At 48.8% G+C, this 20,188-nt stretch overlaps 2 protein-coding genes and 1 non-coding gene across 3 annotated transcripts; 2 read left to right on the top strand and 1 right to left on the bottom strand.

Moving 5' to 3' along the window:
• Positions 1 to 1,015: 1,015 nt before the first annotated feature.
• On the top strand, positions 1,016 to 1,087 carry TRNAV-AAC. Its single transcript has one exon. It is a non-coding gene; the product is annotated as a tRNA-Val (tRNA).
• A 4,685-nt stretch (positions 1,088 to 5,772) lies between these two features.
• On the bottom strand, positions 5,773 to 16,016 carry CCS (copper chaperone for superoxide dismutase). The gene is made up of 8 exons (XM_006179486.3): positions 15,857 to 16,016; positions 15,446 to 15,518; positions 11,261 to 11,398; positions 10,870 to 11,047; positions 10,225 to 10,285; positions 6,342 to 6,419; positions 6,168 to 6,271; positions 5,773 to 6,085 (listed from the first exon to the last, which is right to left on the bottom strand). Exons 1-8 carry the CDS (start codon positions 15,893 to 15,895, stop codon positions 5,932 to 5,934), a joined length of 825 nt encoding a protein of 274 aa, XP_006179548.1. The 5' UTR covers positions 15,896 to 16,016; the 3' UTR covers positions 5,773 to 5,931.
• A 152-nt stretch (positions 16,017 to 16,168) lies between these two features.
• Positions 16,169 to 19,145, top strand: CCDC87 (coiled-coil domain containing 87). The gene has a single exon (XM_032489917.1). It carries the CDS (start codon positions 16,169 to 16,171, stop codon positions 18,737 to 18,739), a length of 2,571 nt encoding a protein of 856 aa, XP_032345808.1. The 3' UTR covers positions 18,740 to 19,145.
• Positions 19,146 to 20,188: the final 1,043 nt, after the last annotated feature.

The raw sequence follows: 20,188 nt of genomic DNA, 5'->3' as shown, positions 1-20,188 counted from the left end.
GCTCATACATAGAACATAATGTGTCTTTGATGACACTCACATGGAGCTAACTCATCCATTATATAAAGATGTTCCTCTGTGGTAAACACATTTCAGAGCCAGAAAAAGATTTGTCATTATTATGGCTTTAGGATTGTGGCCAATAGAGCAAGTGAGAGGGGAAAAAGGGGAAGAAAGAAAAAGAAAAGCCAACTTCTAATAGATTGTCTTTAATTTACTCAAGTAGTGAAGACAATGACAAGGTAGGGGAGGGTTACACAATTTTTATTGCCTAAATGTGGTGATAAAGTTAAGAGGTTATCAAAATATAGTTTACAGGCTTAATTTAAATTTAGGGATCATAGTTTTTAAAGCCAATGTTGTCTGTAGGGTTTGTCCTTGGAGTTCCCTGTCATCACAGGAACAGTTTAAGAGATCCAGCAGGTACTTGGTATGCCACCAGAAGAATTGTTGATGCATGTGCCCCAGAGGTAAACTGCCCCAGCCTTGAGGACTATAATCCTAACTCCTATTCAGCTGAAAAAAATGTTCCTTTAATGGGTCACTTATCTTATCCCTGGGAAGATTTAGAATTAAAACTAAACATGATAAACTAAATGAAACTCACGTAGATTTTTGTCATATTTGGAGAAATCTGAATATATTTGGTATTTGAAGTACATATCACGTTAAAGAAATGACATATTAGAGAATCTGACAGATCAGTCTTGTTTTTCTAATTTAAAAAATATAGTTAAGAAATTGATTCTATAAGCTAATCACGGAAGTACAAGGACTGTATGATTCTACTTATAGGAGGTACTTAGAGTAGTCAAATTCATAGAGACAAAAAGTAGAATGGTGGTCATTAGGGGTTGGGGGAAGGGGGAATGGAGAGTTAATGTTTAATGGGGACAGGGTTTCAGTTGGGGAAGATGAGAAAGTTCTGGAGATGGATGGTGGTGATGGTTGCACAACAATGTGAATGTATTTTATGCCACTGAGCTGTACACTTAAAAATGGTTAAAGTGAGGGGGAGGGTATAGCTCAGTGGTAGAGTGCATGCTTAACATGCACGAGGTCCTGGGTTCAATCCCCAGTACCTCCATCAAAATAAATACATAAATAAATAAAATCCTAACTACCTGCCCTCCAAAAAAATTTTTTAATGGTTATAATTATACATTCTGTGTATTTGCCACAATAAAAAAATAAATTGGTTTTAGATGCTAAAATCAGTGGGCAAAAGTTTGATGAAAAACAGAATCTTTAAATATTCTCCAAGTAGCTCCCAAGATACTAATTGCAAAGGGAAAAATCCTAAGATTACAGTGGAGGAACTCAGAAGATACCACCTTAACCAAACGACCACAGTAAATCACACCTATGCTGAGATCCGTCAACACCATGTACTGAGGAAGGCACAACTTCACTTCTGTGGTTAACAAGCCAAAAATACATCACCTCAACCTAATCACAAGAAAACCCAGACAAACTCAAGCTGAAAAGACATGACAAAATATCTGACTAGTGCTCATCAGAAGTGTCAAAACGAGGGAGTGAAGACAAGGAAAGAGAGGAGTGGACACAAATTGGAGGATGCCAGGGAGATACAACAGCTAAAAGCAATGTGCCACTCAGGATTAGATCCTCAAACAGAAAGCAGTCAGTGGAAAAGTTGGCAACATTTGAAAAAAGTCTTCAGTTTAGTTACTAGTATCTCCTCGGTGTTAATTAACTGGCTTTGATAACTGCACTATACTTACATAAATTGTTAACCTTAGGGGGAGCTGCGGGAAGAATACAGTACTGTTTTTTTCCTATGTAAATGACTTTTTTAATATTGAGGGCTAATTAATTTTTACTGTAATGCCTCTCAATCTCTTCCATTTAGTTGTTTGTTTGTTTTGGGGGGGGGGCGGTAATTAGGCTTTATTTATTTTTAACAAACTTGCTGGGGATTGAACCCAGGACCTTGTGCATGATAAGCATGCACTGTACCACTGAGCTATGCCCTCCCCTTGATTTTTTAATATTAAGATGTGATTTATATACCATAAAATACACCGCTTTAGTGTATAATGCAACGGTTTTAGTATATTCACAGTTGTGCAACCATCACCACTATTTAATTCCAGAACATTTAAATTAATCACCCGCCAAAAGAAACCCTGTACTCATTAGCTGTCACTCCCCATTCTCCTCTTTCCCCAGACCCTGGTGACCACTAATCTTTCTGACTCTGGATGTGTCTGTTCAAGACATTTCATATAAATGGAATAATACGAATATATGTCTCTTGCGTCTGGCTTCTTTCACTTAGCTTAATGTTTTCAAGATTTATCTACATTGCAACTTTCTTGTTAATCTAAAATAATGTCAAAATGAAGCAGTTATAAAAATTGACTTTCAGGTTGCGATTTTTGGTTAAAATGAACAATTTTTTTTAAGTTTGTAAACAGTAGTAGAATAGTTTCACTGTATTTGTAAGATTTACCAGGAAGTATGTTGGGAATTTTACCTTTAGGCCAGGAATCTGTGGTATTTAAGAAAATGAAACATATTAAATATACAAAGGCAATTTTTTAAATTTTGAGGGGACTTAAGTTGCAAATGGGTATGATTATTGAAGGGAGGCTAATGTATCCAACAAGAGTTTATCAAAGAAAAGGTGAAGATAATAACTCTTATTTTACCAGATTTATACATAGAACAATAAATCTTGTAAAGTTAAAGACTTAAGGAAAATTTTTTTTAAGAAAAAAACTGATTTTTAAGAAGACAAAGTCAAAATCAAAGAAATCAAAGAGCATAGGATCCAAAATCATTCAGTGCAGAAGCAAACAAACCTGAGACATTTCAATCGTCCTTGAGGTGTCAGTTATATTTTTTAAATTATTCATGTGAAAATTAAAAACTAGGTTTTAAGTGTATTACCTTAATAAATTGAATAGTAACTGTATTAGTTGCAAACTTTAGTGTGCTTCAAAATCACCTAGACGGCTTTTAAAACAGATTCCTCCACTTTACGCACCGAGTTTCTGGTTTAGTAAATCTGGAGTGAATCCCCAGAAATTGCTATTTCGAACATTTCCAGGGGAGCTGCTGGTCCAGGGATCACAAGGGCCCCCCAGTTGAGAGCCACTGGTAGTGGAAAAGTTAGAGAAGACAGAGGGAGAACGGAGAAAAATTTTCAAAGCCAGAATTTCACTCGCCTTCACATCACAGGCCCCTCTGGAAACAGCCCCACCTCTTCCAAGGAACCCCCCCCCCCGCCCCCGTGCGGCCAGGAGTCCCAGGCAGAGGCTCTGTCAAGGCTCTGAAGAGTGACTCCAACTGGGCTCCTCTACCAGGATTCAGCTGGGGAGAAGATCTCCCACTTGGGACAAAGGATGTTTCTTGAAATGTTTACAGCTCTACAAATTCACAGTGTGGAATCCCAGGCAGAAACGAGACTGGAATGTTGGAAGGGGAAAAGCCAGGGAGAAGAGGGCAGAAGAGACAGGAGGTCCCCGAGACATGGATTATGAGGCTGGGTGCTGGCGGCAGCTGAGAAAGCAGCCAGGGCAGAGGATAGAGAAGAAGTGGCAGCTGAGAGGACAGGGTGCAAAGAAAGTGTCTGGGTTTCCTGAAATGCCGTGCAAAAGCCACTGGAGTTACAATCTTGGGCAATTTGTGGAGGAACAATTTTTATATTAATAGCTATGTATGTTCTTTTTCTAGCAAACTTCTGCTTATGACAAATGACTCTTGCTTTCTATGCTTTACAATAAGAACCAATATGGACTTAGAGCCAGACCACCTGGGTCTGAATCTAGACTTGGCCACATTACTAGCTGTGTGATCTTGGGCAGGTTACATAATTGCTCTGTGCTTTACTTTCCTCATCTGTAACATGAGATGGTAATAAAACCTACCTTGTAGTATTTTTTTTTAATTTTAAAATTTATTTTATAATAATCTTTCAATATCCTGTTTCCTTATTTGACCGCAGAATTGGGGGGGGGGGGTAATTAGGTTTACTTACTTATTCTTAGAGGAGGTACTGAGGATTGAACCCAGGACCTCATGCATGCTAAGCATGCACTCTACCACTTGAGCTAACCCCTCCCTCCCTGCCTTGTAGTATTTTCATGGGGATTAAATGAATTGTGGCATGTGAAGTGTTTAGAATAGACTTCATCATCATCATATAGGTATTAGCTAGTAAGATTAAATTTTCCTTTTTAAGTAAGTTTAAAAGTGAATTAATTTAAAGAACAGTATTTTGTAAATGATAGTACAGGTGGTTTATGGACACGGTTGCAGTTGAGAGATAATGCAAAAATGCCTGAATTTGGCAAAGATTTTCCAACTGCGCTCCCTGGAGCCCAGGGCTTTTGGGAAGCCCTTAGTCAGGCAGAAGCATCTTTGGCTGCAGTTCCACATAAAGATGTTTGAAAGGGTTCTGTGATTCAAAAGCAAAGTTTGAAAACCACACATCTAAGAGTTTGGAAAAGAGAAAAGCTAATGGAACATTGATCCTTTAAGAGCAGAAACAGAGTGGTAGGGAAGGGTGAGTGGTCTAGCCATAAAAGGGTTAAATCCAGCTATAATCCAGAATGAAGGTAAGTGGAGGTCATGGTTTGGCTGTGGGCAGAGTCCAAGAGGAGTTCCTGCAATGCTTCTGAGGTAGGAGAAACACAGCCTGCGCCCAGGTTTAAAAGGATTTGGTTCCCCAGGAACGAAGGGGAGCTGGAAAGCAACTAGTGTAGGTTTGGCAAGAAAGAGCAGGGCTGGAGGCAGTCAGTAGCCTGAAGGGGGAGAATGGCAGGGCCTGGGGAATGGAGCAGAGCCAGTAGCATCCAAGCCAAGGCCAACTGACTGTAAAACCACCCACGTGGTTCCAAGCTGGCAGTGTAAGGGGCAAAGTGTGTATACTCTGCCGGCCCATCAGGTCACAAGAGCAGCTTTGTCCTGGATGGACAAGCTTGGCATGGTCTGGGGTAGGGGTGGGCAAAACAGGTGAGTGGGGAGCCCTGGAATTCCCAGCCCCACACACTAGTTCCTGGCTACCGACCATCCCTGAGATGGGAGCTTGGTGGGGTTGGCCTCCAGGGGCCCCATGGAGCCTCAGGATCACAGCCACTGTTTCCTTACCTTACCATGTGCCAGGCTCTGTGCCAAGCACCCTATTAGATTAATTAAAAGTCTTTCAGTTGTGAGTAAAGAAATCAACTCAAGCCAGATTGATTTTTTTTTTTTAAGTGGGTGGTGATGCATTGGGAGCATACAGGACTGTCTGTTGACTCCCAGGCCTTGGAGAAGGCTGAGTGTGGACTCTGGAGCGTCTGGCCTCCTCCAGTGACTCTTAGGTTCTCCTTGTGCATCTGCCTCACTCCTCCTCCTCAGCAGATCGGCTTTTCTGATATTCAGTCCGTAAGGCAGGGAGAAGAGGGCCACTCAGTTCCCGTATCCCCACGTTACGGGTTCAACCACAGGGAGAAACTAAAGCTGGATCTGCTTTGATTTCACCGGGAAAGCAAGGCCCTGCATGGATCAGGTGTCCATTTTGGTTCCAAATTGGCCACAGTGAAGGGAGGGGGACAGGCACAGGCCACAAACAGAAATAGGTCTGCTGTGGCCCTTCACTGTGACCCTGAGGAGGAGGACATGGCCCTCAGGAGCTGTGCGGATTTGAATCTGGTTCTGTTTGGCTTCAAAGCCAAGAGGTGGCCCTCGACAGGGAGGGCAGAGGCACTGTGTTCACCAAGCCCATTAGGGGAAACAGGGACACGGACAAAACACAAAGTTACATATTAAAATAAAACTTTAATTTGCCAAGGGAACATCATGGCAGCCCCTACACACCCTGCTTGCTAGTTCTTCTAGGGCTGGGCGAGCAGGGCCTCCCTCTGGAGTGGACGGCACTCAGCAGGGAGGACGGTGACAGACCCCAGGCTGAGGATGTGCTCAGAGGTGGGCGGGGGGCTGGGTGGGCTCCTTTCGGCCTTTGCCTGCGATGGGCCGGCCTCGCTCCTCCCAGATGGTGAGGCCGTCGCAGGAGCAGATCTGCTTGGGGTTCTGGAAAAGGCCGGAGGAGCGAGCGATGATGCCACAGGCCAACCTGCGGAGGAGCATGTGGTTTAGAGTGAGCACCTGCCGGAGCCCCTCCAGGCCTCTGTGCATGCTGATGGCACAGTACCTACCTCTCTCCAGAGTTCCCTGTGACTTTGGATAGGGGGTGGCCGCCCCGGCCCAGGTCGTCTTCTCCCTCATCAATGACCAGGCTTCGGCCAATCACATCCCACACCTAGAGGGGAGACAACAGCCTCAGACAGTGGACCTGTTAGAAAGGGCCCCCACATTATTTTTCACCTCACCTTCAGCTTCTCATCCTCTATTCTGAAGACAGCTCGGCCATCAGCATCCGCCTGGACGTTCCCCAGGTCTCCACGGTGCTGCAATGAGACCCGGGGAGGGGGGGAGCACATGGGGGCATAGCTGCTGACTTCTGGCTTCTCAGAATCTGATCTCCCTTCCCCAAAGTACCAGTGTCCTCCTGTGGTACAGTCTGGCAGGATGAAGGGACAGCCCAGGACACGAGGAAGGCAACTGGACTTTCCCACCCTGGAACCAAAATCCCGGGCAGAATGACAGCATGTTGAAAAGAGCCAGTGAGTGCCTTCGTGGGAAGTCATGCCCACTAGACCAGACTGCTTCTCCTATGAGGCTGTTGCCCAGTCTGCATCCCAGCCTCACAATCTAGCCCAATTCCTGTTTCTTTCCAAGCCCAGTTCTCCAGCTTCCTAATGACTCTGTGAGCACCTGACAGGCTGCAATTCCCCTGGGCTTAACTTGGCCAAGCTTGGCTTCCTGACCGTCAGAGGCAACTAGCATCCTTCCCCTGACATCCAGCCTCCAGAGACAGAGAAGAAACACAAGGTACAAAGGGTGTCTCCTGCCCTCAAGACCTGGCTCTGCCCACCTTTTCCCTTGGAGGTAATTAAAGTGTCATAACACAGCAACTGAGCACCTCCTATGTCAGATACTCTCTGCCGGGCGGGGCGGGGGTGCAGACACGGTCAACCACCCTCAAGGGGTTTGGGGCATGGCGGGGAGCCAGACGTGGAACCGACTAATGATTACGAAACACAGGGTTAGTACAACCCTGAGAGTGTTTTCTGGTGACAAGACCCTACTGATGAGTCACAGAGACCCACGTCTGTCCCCAAACCTGACACTTCAGGCAGAAGTAAAAGTCTGTGCCTTTGTGCCTGGTACACAAGGTCTTGCTGGAAACGTCGGTCACAAAGCATGTCACCATGTGCTGGGGCTGCCAAGCAAGTAGCAAGAAGAGTCCCTTCTCCCTTTATCTTGTTTTCCAGAGGGACATCTGCTGCTTACACCTGGCACTCTCTGTTTCGCCTAGTGTTGGGGACTTTTGTGGTAGGAAGATAAAGGAAAGGGAGGCGTTTCCAGGACTGGGAGGGAGCAAATGGCCGGTGTGATGCTCCGGGGGCATGAGCTGCAGCAGGAGGTCGGGAGAGGCAGCTTTTCTAGTCCCTCCCCTGTGCACGGGTGGGTGGAAATGAGCCAGGTGGCACTGAATGTCACAACAAGCAGCCGGGCAGCATCCATACCCTTGGGCACTGGGGAGCCATGAAGGGTTATGACATGGTTACCCCACGCTTTGGAGGAATCCCTCTAATACGGTGTATGAAGAGAAAGGATGAGGAGAGAAGGGAAGGAAGCTTAGAAACCAGCTAGGAGATGTGCAAAGGGACAACCAGGCTTGGAAGTAAATTCTCACACTGAATTCACTTCCATCTAGGCAAAACCAGATGCTGAAATCCAAAAGGATGTGCCAGTCATCATGGCGGCTTGAACACACAGCTCTTGCTCGAGTCTTCCTCTGCCTATATCAAGGGCTTGGGGACAACAGAGCAGCTGGCTCCAGCCCCTTTGATGCCCTGTCCCAAGATGGGCCCACGCCAAGGCACAAATCACAAGGCAGCCTCTTGCCCTTCAGAAACTCCACCTCCGAAGAGGCACAGGGCTGCCAGTTCCAAGACTTCCTTCTTGCTGGTTCATGCCTCCAGGGCTTTGTCTGTGCAGTGTCCCGCTGAGGCTGCCATTCCCTCTCCGTCTCCACCTGCCTAATTCCTGCTCAGCACCTTTCAAGGCTCAATGAGGAAGACAGCCTCCAGGATGCACCTCTGGATTCACACCCTTGTGTGCTCTACCACTGAGAGTCAGCTGGACCTGGCATCACCTCCAAGATTAGGTTACAACAAGAGTGTTGCTTTGTGGGTAGGGTACAGCTCAAATGGTAGAGCACATGCTTAGCATGTACGAGGTCCTGGGTTCAATCCCCAGTACCTCTGCCAAAAAAAAAAAAATCCTGAGTAATAAACAAATAAATAGACCTAATGACCCCCCACAAAAAACACTGAACATAAAAAAGGGGTGTGGCGTTGGTCTAGGACAACCACCCCCCTTCACTTGCTCTGAGGGACACCAGCTACTGTGCTGTGTGCTGCCCCTAGGGAGAGGCCCACGGGGACAAAGGATGGATGTCTCTGGCCAACAGCCAGGGGGACCTGGGGCCTGCCAACAGCAACATGAGTGAGTGTGGAAGCAGATCCTCCCATGTCGAGCCTTGAGAAACCATAAGCCAGGGGCCCCCAGCTAAGCTGCGCCCGGATCCCTGCCCCAGAGAAACTGTGATATGACAATACTTGTTGTTTGAAACCCTCAAGTTTGAAGTATTTGATTCTCAGCCATAGCTAACTGACACACCCAGTGTAAGCATGGCGCTGGGCACTGCACCCACAGAAAGGCTTCCCCAGCTTCCCAGGGGGCGGGGCGGGGTGGGGCGTGAGAAGAAGAAACTTTTGACTGTTAGAAATGTGACAGCGCTGCCAAAATTCAAGAAAACAAAAGATAAGTTACGTCAATTAAGAAACACACACGGTATTTTCATTTGTTTGCCCAGGCTGCTGAATCCCCAGGGAGGGGGCACTCGCTCCCCAGGAAGCGGAGGAGATGCAGTTGGGCGTTTGTGGACTGGGCTTAGGAAGCGTCCCACCACCGGCAGAGAAGACAGTCCTCCTGGGGTGACGTCCAGGACAAAGTTCCAGTTTGGCATTAACATGTCTTTAAGGCCCCCTAACACTTGCTAATCACTCTAACAAAGATAAAGAAGTCCTCAGTCCCTGGCAGGACTCTAATTGCACTTTTTAGGCCTGCATTGATTCATTTTTACAGTGAGCCTCCTCTTCTGGCTAGAAGTGCTGGTTTTCCATTCTCTGGGGCAATATCAAGTTTCTTGTTAAAAACAAATCTACCTTAATTACACGAAATGATGTCTTGATTTTCTTCAAAGTTATGGTGGAGAAGGGCCAGGGGTGTAGATGAAACAAGACTGGCCATGAGTTGGTAACTGTTACAGCCGGGTGACAGAACAGGGGGGTTCGGGACTCTAGTTTCTCTATTTCAGAACATGTTTGAAGCCTTCCGTGAAGGATTAAAACATTAAAAATAAAGTAGCTAAATTTACCTAAGGAAAAAATATGAGTCAATTTAAATCAAAACTTTTTTTTTGGCAGAGGGGGAGGTAATTAAGTTTATTTATTTATTTAGTTTTTAATGGAGATACTGGGGATTGAATCCAGGACCTCATGCATGCTAAGCACACACTCTAACTCTCTACCACTGAGCTCTACCCTCCCCACTAAATCAAAACAATGAGTAACTAACAGAACAAGTAGTACTCAGATAAGGCAAAAATCATTAAGGCAGCGCGTGACTCACTGCTGATGGGGAAACGATTCTCTGGTGTGAAATGAAACTCGCGGGCCAGGAGCTGCAGCATCTGGACGGCCTTTTTAGTTTAGGTAAAACCTTTAACTCCCACAACACCAGCTCCTCCAGGAAGCCTCCTCTCACTGCCTGCACCCCATGGGCTGGAGCAGGTGCTTGCTCTGGGCTCCCAGGGCCTCCCACAGGCTCCTGAAAAGGTCACCTCCCCGCATTGTAACTGCGGAGTCCTCAGGGGTCTTCCTCACCAGACTGTGAGTCTTAGGGGGCAGGCCTTAAACACAGAAAGTGTCAATAAATGTTTCTAAACTGAACAAAATACAGTGAGGGAAAAAGACCCCAACAAAAAAAGAATGCCACTCTCAGGCCCCAAGAGCTGCCTGCCCTGCCTTGGAGACCTTGGGTGTCTCTCTCAGCCCAAGCCTCGCCCAGATGAACACTTACCCGGTCAGAGTCCTGGGGGCCCCCGTGAGACATTCCATCAGGGTTAAAGTGGTCCCCACAGCTGAGAAGAAAAGATAGCAGGTGGGTAGCGAAACAACAGTTCACAGGCCGGGTGATCCATCCTCTTACTTTAACTACATTTGTTTTATTCATTCATTCACTCATTCACTTACTCACTCAACAAACAGGCCCACTCTGTGCCAGGCTCTTGGTTGAGGACACTAAGAAGAGTTGGATGTGGGACCTGCCCTCAATAAGCTGCCTGGGGAGACACAGATGAGTAAAGGACTAATTGCAGCACAGCATGACAAACACCACGACACGGAGAACTGACCCTCCCGTGGCCAGGAGTCACCTTCCGTCTCCGAGTCAGTAAGGTGGCTACAAGCGGAAGCGTCAAGGTCAGATTTTGGCTCAAATCCCCACTCTCCTATTTACATGCTCTAGGGCCTTTGACAGCCATTTTAACCTCTTTGAATCTCAGTTTCCTCATCTGTAGACCAAGCCTGTGTGTATATGCCTCCCAGGGTGCTTGTGAGGACCAAAGGTGAAGATGTCTGTAAAGGGCTGAATACAGCCCCCTGCACAGCGTGGGTGCACAGCTGGGGCGATGATGATGCTACGAGGCATGGCACGAGGACTGACCTGTTGCAGTTCCTTGTGAGGTCCCCGAACTGATGGACATGGAGTCCGTGTAGCCCAGGCTTCAGGCCGTCAATGGTCCCCTCGATGAGGCAGCACTCAGGGGTCAGCTGCAGGAAGCGCACCACCCCCTGCACAGGGCCTGGCCCCTCCAGAATGGCCACTGCTGCCCCCAGATTCTCTGTAAGGCATTAGACACCAGGACTGGCTCACTATCTCAGCCAGCCCCACCCCTTCATCAGCTTGGAAAGGCCATGCAGAGCCCCCCATAACTTCACACAGTCTCCAAAGCCACTCCAACCCAAAGCCCCTAAATCCTATGGTTAGGTCTGTACCACACCCAGCACACCTTCCTCCCAGAGAGGCCAAGGCCAAGGTCACAGTGGTTACTCACGCAACAGGCCACTGCCCATGCCCTTGAGTACCGCCTGCCGTCCAGTGCCTTCTAGAAGGGCCTGCACCTCATGGCTGGGCAGGGTGGTCTGCACCAGGACCATCTGGTTCTCCAACTGCACCTCCACACTCTGGACACCTGAGAGAACAGAGAAGGTAGAGGGCAGGAGAGGGCAGAGGGCAGGAGGGGGCTGGCACCCCTGTTCTGGGAGCAGGGAAGAAAGAAACAGATCTTCAGCAACTTGCCCATGGCCGGAGGCAAGCTCAGAGGCTGCCTTCTCACTGAGTAAGGCCCTTAACCTCCCTGAGTTTGTTTCTTTATAAAGTGGGGATAATGCCACTTTGCCCCCAGGATCCTTGTGAGTCCTTATTTTGTGCCAAATGTCATCTATAACTTATGAAACATAGATGATTCTTTTAAAAATCTTTTTATAAAAGTGGGCTATCAATAGCCACATTATTCATGATGGTCAAAAGGTGAAAACAACCCAGAAGCCCATCAAATGATGAATGGATAAACAAAATGTGTATCCATACAATGAAATACTATTCAGTCATAAAAAGGAATGAAACACTGATCCAGGGTACAACATGGATGAACCCTGAAAACATTACGTTAAGTGAAAGCCAGTCACAAAGACCACATATTAGATGATGCCATTCTGGGTGAAATGTTCAAAATAGGTAAATCTATAGAGACAGAAAGTAGATGGGGGTAGGGGGCCAGGAGGGTGATAGCGGAGGGGTACAATTTCTTCAAGAGGTGATGAAATATAAAAGTGAGAGTGGTAATGGTTGTGCAACTCTGTGACTATACTAAAAACCATTAGATTGTATACTTTAATGGATGAATTGTAAATGGATGATATATGAATTACATCTCAATAAAGTTGGCACATGCTTAACAAAGAGGGAGCTATTATTATCATCATGAAAGCTAACATTTACTGAGCATGCACTGTGGACTTTTTTGTACTTTACCTGTATTAACTCAAGTAATTGTGAAATTATCCCCACATCACAGGTGAGAAAGATGAGACAGAGAAATTAAGAAACTTCTTCAAAGTCAAACTGTAGGACTGGGAGTCCTAGGCAGCCTAATTCCAGAGCCCGAGGACTCTGCCTGTGCACTGCTCACCTCGAGAAGAAGCTCCCAGCCCCCAGGATGGGCTGGAGACCCCTCCTTGGTCCTCCTGTAGCAGCTCCTCTTTCCCCATGTGACTCACACTGCACTGCTTAGAATCCTCTGTGTGGGCTGGAACTCTGTGTGGTCCACAAGGGTCAGCTTCAAAACTCACTGTGCTTCAACTGCCCTCCAAATCCCTGAAGTCACCGTGGTGTGTACACAGCCTGCAGGATGATTCTGACATATGCTCAGCTTTGAGGGCCATCGAGCCCACTCAAAGAAGGATGAGAGGGGCTTCTCTTCCATTCAGGTATTCAAGGCTCCTAAGCCTTTTAAGAGAATTCTTGACTCCTTAGCCAGAGCACAGATGGGTTGGGAACGCTGAATGCTGAGCTCACCTGTTGGACTTACAACCATTCTGTTCTGTGTGTGTGTTTGTTGCTCTGTGGGGGTAGAGCCCACAGGAGCCGGGAGTCACGGGCAGCCCAGAAGACACAGGTTAAATGAAGCATTTCTCTCTGTTGAGCTAGTACTCTGTGAGCTGAAGGCTACACTGACTGTTGGTGCCCCCTTCATCCTTGGTTTCCCTCCTCCATATTCTTTGAACAAATGTGTGCTGGGCATGGAGGAGACCAGGGTCAGGAAAAGCACTGGTCCTAGTCTTCACGGAGCTCACAGGAGGAGAGATAACCCAGACTACGCCTGGATTAACCATCAGGCAGAGAAGGGAATAACAAGCTCTGAGGTACAGACAAGGAACCTCAGCTGTTCAGATTCCTTCCAACTGGGAAATGCTACTGGGATGAGGTAGCACCTGAGAGACAGGAGCATTTGGCCTGTGGTTACACGAGGTCTCATGGGATTGCTTCTTCAGGTCCCCTGCAGCATCAGTGACACCGAGGGGGAGGGGCAGAATCTGTAAACAGAGATCAGGCAGACACACCCATCTCCTCCCTGGCAGGTACAGGGCAATTCTGGGAGAAGAAAACCCCCCAAATAACCAGCCTGCCTGCCACTTCACACAACATCTCATCCTGGGCCACATGGTAGCCTGAGGCCTTGGGGCTCAGGGTCCAACTAGAGGAACCTATGGATGCAAAGGGGGTGTAGGGAGGATGGCAGAGAACTCTTGTGAGCTAAGCCTCTGGGGAATGTCGGGAGCTGTGTGCACATCAGGACAGTGATGCCGTCTTCCTCTGGCAGGTGAGGAAATGAGGCTGGAGGTTACACAACTGGCTTGAGATCAAAAAAGCTCAGAGGGCAGCCCGTCCAACCCCAAAGCTGATGCTTGGTCCCCTTGTCCCACAGGAAGTAGGACTGGGCCCCAAAGGATTGATTTTCTGAGCCTCCCAGGGCTCAAACAAGCATGCAGTGCAAGGGATTCACTTGCCAATTCATTCATTTAACAAATGTATACTAAGCACCTATCATGCACCAAGTTACAGGCAGTAGGGATAGAGCAGGGAACAAGTCAGGTGATGTCTCTGTCCCATAACGCAGCATGTGTTCCAGTGCAGGAATACAGACATATCAATTACATGCACAGGGAGATTCAGAAAGTTAAAAGTGTGATCAATGAAACAGATATTAGGGAACAACGAAGTGGAGGTGGGGGGCAGCCACTTCAACCAGCTGGTCAAGAAAGGTCTCTCTAAGCCTTTAAGCAAAGGCCTGAATGTAGTCAGGAAAGAGCATTCCAGCAAAGGGAACAGTCTGGGCAAACGCCCTGAGGCAGGAACGACATCTATGTGCTCTAAGAGAAAGACCAGAGTGGCTGGAGCTGGAGTGAAGAAAATAATAAGATATGAAGTTGAAAGTGGAGACTAGTGAAGCAAAGCCCTGCAGGCAACAGGAAGGAATATGGAATTTAATTTTAATGCAATGGGAGGCCTTTGGGAGATGGAACAGAGTACAGTGGTTGAGGGTGTGGGCTCCAGAGTTGAAATCCTGAGTCTGCCACATACTAGCTGTGTGGCCTTAGACAACTTACTCAACCTTTCTGTTGAGTTTTCTTTTCAGTTTCTTCATCTGCAAATGGAGATAATAATACTACCTACCTAAGGGGGCTACTGAAGACCTAAATGGATTAATTATCTCACATACAGCACTGAGAACAGTGCCTGGCCCCTGGGAAACTCTTAAACATTATGACTTTTAGAGGAGTTTAAGCAAGGCAGTGACAATATCTGATGTATGATTTCAAAAATCACTCTGGATTTTATGTGAAAAAGCTACTGGAGAGAGCAACAGAGACAATAGAGAGCCCACAGATGAAGTTCTTGTGTGGGTCGGGGAGCTGTGAGGTGGCTTGGATTGATGTGAAAACCAAAGTACGGAAAAGGAGGGATGTAGATACACAGCACACAAGACTTTCTGATGGCCTGGCTTTGGCACAGGTGGGTTCCTGCTCTGGGTGTATGAAGAGCTGCTTCTCTGCACCTGAAGTGTGGAGGGCCCCCGGGGGAAGCCCAGAACTCTTGACCTGAGTCTGAACCAAGAAGGGTGGCTCCCCAGCAGAGCAGCAGTTTCATTCAGCTGGTGCAGAGGGTGGCCAGGCCAGCACCTGTCTTAGCTCAGGGCCCAGTGAGGAAGATAAGATTAGGCCATAGGGAACTCTAGGGTGAGTGATAAGGGTTCAAGGAAGTGAGCCTTGGGCTAGGAGGTCCTTCCACTTACCCCTAGGAGGAGAGCAGAATCCTCCTCCCCAAATCCCAGGCCTCCTGGAGAGGGCAAATCCCCTAATCAAGCAATCTCTCTCTTTCTCTCTCTCCCTCTCTGCATTCTGAGAAGCTACAATTTCCCAGCCAACCCATGAGAAAGCCAAGCCGATTCCAGATACCCAGACCAGAAAACGTAGAGTCACCAGAAGTCTTTATCTGGTTTCTAAGAAATCTGCTGAGGGAGAAAAACTGCCCTATGTCCAACATAAGTCCAGCTGCTCTTCCAGCAAGAATGTTTTACAGGAGGCAGAGAGCCCAACATCCTCGGAAAGCTTTGCTCAGAACTCTCCACTCCCAGAGGCATCCGGACTGTGAGCATAAAAGTTCTTCTGGTTCTTACCTGCTATCCCTTTCAGGGACGTGCGCACCGCGTCCACGCAGCTCTGACAGGTCATCTGCACCGCGAACTCCAGCTGCAAGGGTGGCAGGGACTGGTCGATAAGAGCTCGAGAACCTTCCAGCGTGATCCTGTTTCACTACCCACCCCCACGACCACCTCCAACGGCATGGAGTAACGCCCCACGTGACTCCTTCTCAAGCGCCTTCTTCCTTATCACTCAAGATCACTCCAGGACCAACACCTCCCAAAATTAACGCCAAGAGCCCTGCTACTCTCACATTCCAGTGTTAAGCCCCGGCCCCAGGCCTCCACCTGGGTGCCCGCTCCCTCCCCCATTCCCGAGTTAGAGATCACCCCAGGGGCTGAGGTTCTCTGCCGTGCAAGGCTCCCACTTGAGGCCTCGACCCTCACCGTGCAGGCAGCCCCGCGGTCCTCTGAGTCCGATGCCATCCTGAACCCAGACACCAGCCGGAGGACCCGAACTGTAAAGGTCCTTAAGCTCCAATCCCGAGTAGCGTCGCGGAGAGGCAGAGCCTGGGAAGCCGCTCCTTGCCCCGCCTCCTGGTGCGTGCGCATGCAAGGCCCTGCCACTCCCTTCAATAGCCACGCGGCGGCGGTCACGGGCCGCGCAAGCGCACTTGGGCCATCCGGACAGTCGTTGCCTTAGTAACCACTTTGCCTACTCTTCCCAACGCCGGAGCCGCCAGCGCTGTCAGAGCTAAGATGGAGCCTTATAAACCCGAGCCCGAGCTCCAGCGGTTTTACCACCGATTGCTGCGTCCGCTGTCGCTCTTCCCCGGCAGGGCGACGCGCACAGAGTCTCAGAAGCACCTCCCGCAGGAGGTCCCGATGCTGCTGCCCCAGCCGGTCTCACGGCTGACGGTGGAGTCGCTCTGCCGCCAGGTAGCTGAACGGCTGGCCAGCAGCGGGCTGGAGGCGCGAGCGCCTTCCGAGGTGCGACTCCGTTTCACCCAAGTCATTCTGGATGAGCTAAAGTGCAGCTGGCAGGAGCCTCCCACCGAACCTAGTCTGAGCCACTTGAACAATCTGAGGCTGCGGAAGCGGCTCCAGGTCTATATGCTGCTCAGCAGCGAGCAGCTCTTCATACGCTATCTGCACCTTCAGAAGATCATGTCGACCGCCGCAGGTGTCTTCACTGAATCAGCCACTCTCACCCGGTTGGCCGCCCGCCTCGCCAGGGACTGCACAGTCCTCCTCACCAGCCCCGAGGTCTACCGTAGCCTGCTCGCTGACTTCCGCGCCCTAGAGCAGGCCCAAGCCTGCGTGCCCAGGCTGCGCCCCGTCGGCCCCGCTGGGGCTTTCAAGCTCTGCCCTATCCCGTGGCATCACAGCACTGGCTTCGCCCAAGTGCCATATTTCAACCTCAATCTGAACTACCTCATCCATCTCAGCCGCCCGCGAGATTTTGTCGGTGAGTCTGAACTGGATCCAGTGAAGGAACTGAAGTCCATTCCCCAGCTGAAGAAGAAAAAGCTTCTCCGCTGGCTGTCCTCCATGCAGAAGAGAGAAAGCAACTTCAATTCACAGATTGAGGCACTGCCTACGTACTCTGTGACTCCCGCTAGCCCGGCTCCTTCCTCCTCCCACTTGCCCCTCTACTCCCAGCTCCGTAGAGGCCAGTCCATGCCCTCTCTGCGTGAGGGCTGGAAGCTCGAAGATGAGTTGGGCCTTCCTCCGCTCTCTCCACGCCCCTTAACCCCACTGGTCCTGGTTGCAGAGAGCAAACCAGAGTTGGCAAGGGACACAGTGGCTGAAGACCTGGAGCAGATGATGAAGAACATGAAACTGGAGTGCACTCGCTACTCACCGCTGGACTCAGGCCTGCCCCTGCTCCTGGCGGCCCTGACCCACCGCCCAGCTACAGCACATCACATGGAAGAGCTGCAGAGAATGTTGAAGGACCTTGAGGAGAGTGAAGCTGCTGGGCAGTGGGACCTCCAGCCCCTCAGATGCCCTCCACTTCAGCCACAGCCAGTGACAGTTCCTTTGAAGCTAAGAAATAAGGTCGTGGTCCAGACAGCTGCTGTGCAGTTCTCAGAGAGAAATTTTTTGGACTCCTTTCATGTCGAGGGGGCTGGAGTTCTATACAACCACCTGACTGGTGAACTAGAACCCAAACTCATTAAGGAAATGGATATTGATCGCTCTGTTGGCAGTAACATCCAGGAGGTCTACAAGGAGCTAATGAACCATGTCTCTAATAAGCACTTCTCTTTTGACCAGGGACCCCTGGTTGAGCTTGCAGCCGATAAAGACTGGTCGACCTTCCTGTCCTCAGACTTTATATGTCAAGAAAAACAGCATCGTGTCATCAACCCCAAGCTGGCTGGACTTTATTTCCAGAGAGAAAACCCTTTACAGTCCAACCCTGATAGGATGTCCTCCCTCACATCATCCCAAGGAAGCAAAAGCTGGGAGAGGCGGCCTAAGAAGACCTCATGGATGAACTGGTGGGAAACCACTTTGTCTGTGGGTGACTACTTCAAGTACCTCATCAACCAGGAGACAGATTTCCTCCATGTCATCTTCCAAATGTATGAAGAGGAGGCGCCTGTGGAGATCGTGGCCCCTGTAAGAGAGTCCCTAAAGATTCAGCGCCCACCTCCCTTGCTAGAAGACGATGAGCCAGACTTTGTGCCAGGAGAGTGGGATTGGAACACGGTGCTGGGGCACAGGCTAGGAACTAAGAGGAGCCACCTCCTGGAAGAATCTCACAAAATCCTGAGCCTGCAGAAGCGTCTGGAGTGGCTGTGGTCCATGCTTGAGGTCCCCGACAAGGACCGGCTGGACATGGCCATCAAGTACAGCTCCAATGCCCATCTGAGGCAGCTGCCTTTCTTGGTGAGTGCCTGGGAGCGGGCCTTGCAGCCCATTCAGCTGCGAGAGATAATGCTGGGGAGACTAGAGTGGTTTGAGCGACAAGCCTCCGACCCTAACCGCTTCTTCCAAAAGACTGACATGGGCCTGAGTCGCTTCCTGGAGGAGAATCAGATCCGCAGTCATCTACACAGGAAGCTCAATCTAGTGGAGGCTCCTTTGATTCCCCTTCTGGAGGAGATTGAGTTAATCTTTGGGGAGCCAGTGACCTTCAAGGGGCGGCGGTACCTGGACAAGATGAAACGTGACAAAGTAGAGATGCTGTACTGGCTGCAGCAGCGGCGGCGGGTCCACCACCTGGTCCGGGCCCAGAAGGTCTCCCATCAGGCCTCCCTGTCCGGGAAGCCCAGCAGCCAGCCTCTGATTGTTCCTGGGAATACTCCCATTACTCTCTGACCAGGCCAAGTGCCCTCAGACCCCTCCCTCACCCCCACACACCCAGCAACTCATCCAGACCTTTTGACTGCTTTGAAAGAAGAAATATCTGGCTGTGCAGGGTTCAGGAGAATTGTGCTTCCAACTCCCAGGGGACTGAAATTAACACTTTGTTTGGACCATGAAGTTCTCATAAAAATTCCCCAAGCCCCTCATTCCCATTTATGTCAAGCCACACACAATACAGCCAAAATCTCATATACCAGAAGAACTGAGACCAGTCCCTGAAGTTCATTGTCATGGGAAGTGTCAGCCAGGTGGAAACCATCCCCTTTGAAACACCTCAGTTTAGCATTTCCATCACACTACATTAGATGGGCTGATTAGAGCCCCAGACCAGGAGGCTCTGTGGCATACTGTCTAAGAGCTAGTGTTCTGGAGTTCAGAGATGCAGGTTTAAATCCCAGCTGTGTAACCTTGGGCAACCTACCTAATAGCTCTGCATGTGGACCATCATATGTCAAATGAAGGAGTTGAGTCCAGGTTGTCACTTTTCCTGGTTCTACTGTTGGTAGAGCTAAAGTTTTTCATTAAATTTTTACCAGTTAATACAGACACATGGCACAAAGTACACAAGAGTGTGCATCCTTCCCTCCAAGACCTCAGGTCTTCTTGAGGGTAACAACTGTTACCAGTTTCTCGTGTATCTTTCCATTCCATTAGTTAGCAAATATTTATCCAGCACCTGCTAGGTGTTCATGCTTGGTCTACATCACTGAACAAAACAAAGACCCCTACCCTTTGTAAAGTTACATTCTACTGAGAGGAAACAGACCGTAAACTGTAAATGTGGTACCTATGCACACAGAATGATAGAATGTAGAGGGCGATTAGTACTGTGGAAAAAAGAAAAAGTAGAAAAGGTAAGAGGAAATAAAGGGCAAAGGATGCCGGTTTATTAGGATAGTCTGTGTAAGGCTCACTGCAAAGGGAAGATTTGAGCAAAGGCTTGAAGGAGGGGAAGAAGTAAGCCCTGTGGACATCTGGGACCACAGCGCTCCTGACAGCTATTGTGAAACCTAAGGTGGGCGGGTGCCTGGAGTGTTCCAGAAAAGCAAGGTGGCCAATTACCGTGGAGCGGAGCGAGGGGGAGAAAGATGAGTCAGAGGGGTCGCAATAAGGTGCCAAGGGGCAGGCTGGATTATTTTAGGCCTTGGAGACAATTGTAAGAACCATTTCAGAGCTGGCCTGTGCACACATGAGCATGTATGAATCTATGTCTATGCATATGTTTATAACTACACCAGCAATAGCATGCTGTCCCATTTTGCCCTTTATTTTTTTGCCTAACTTGCCTCAAGTTCATCCCGCATCAGTACACACAGAGCTGCCTTATTCTTTTTTGATAGCTATACAGTATCCAACTGTGTGTATTTTTATTTTGTTTAACCAGTCCCTTATTTGTTGGAC

Source organism: Camelus ferus, chromosome 10 (genome assembly GCF_009834535.1).
Source record: "Camelus ferus isolate YT-003-E chromosome 10, BCGSAC_Cfer_1.0, whole genome shotgun sequence".
NCBI classification, from domain to species: Eukaryota; Metazoa; Chordata; class Mammalia; order Artiodactyla; family Camelidae; genus Camelus; species Camelus ferus.
The sequence above is the reverse complement of the archived record's forward strand: the minus strand, read 5'-3'. Positions and strand labels throughout refer to the sequence as shown.

Bases quoted from the DNA above. Each gene is read 5' to 3' on its own strand.
- CCS (XM_006179486.3), bottom strand. From the start codon at position 15,895: ATGGCATCGGACTCAGAGGACCGCGGGGCTGCCTGCACG. The intron at 15,519-15,856 runs GTGAGGGTCGAG...CCACCCTTGCAG, and splicing joins ACCGCGGGGCTGCCTGCACG to CTGGAGTTCGCGGTGCAGAT. The intron at 10,286-10,869 runs GTCAGTCCTCGT...TTTTCTTCTCAG, and splicing joins CTCACAAGGAACTGCAACAG to CTGTGGGGACCACTTTAACC.
- CCDC87 (XM_032489917.1), top strand. From the start codon at position 16,169: ATGGAGCCTTATAAACCCGAGCCCGAGCTCCAGCGGTTTTACCACCGA.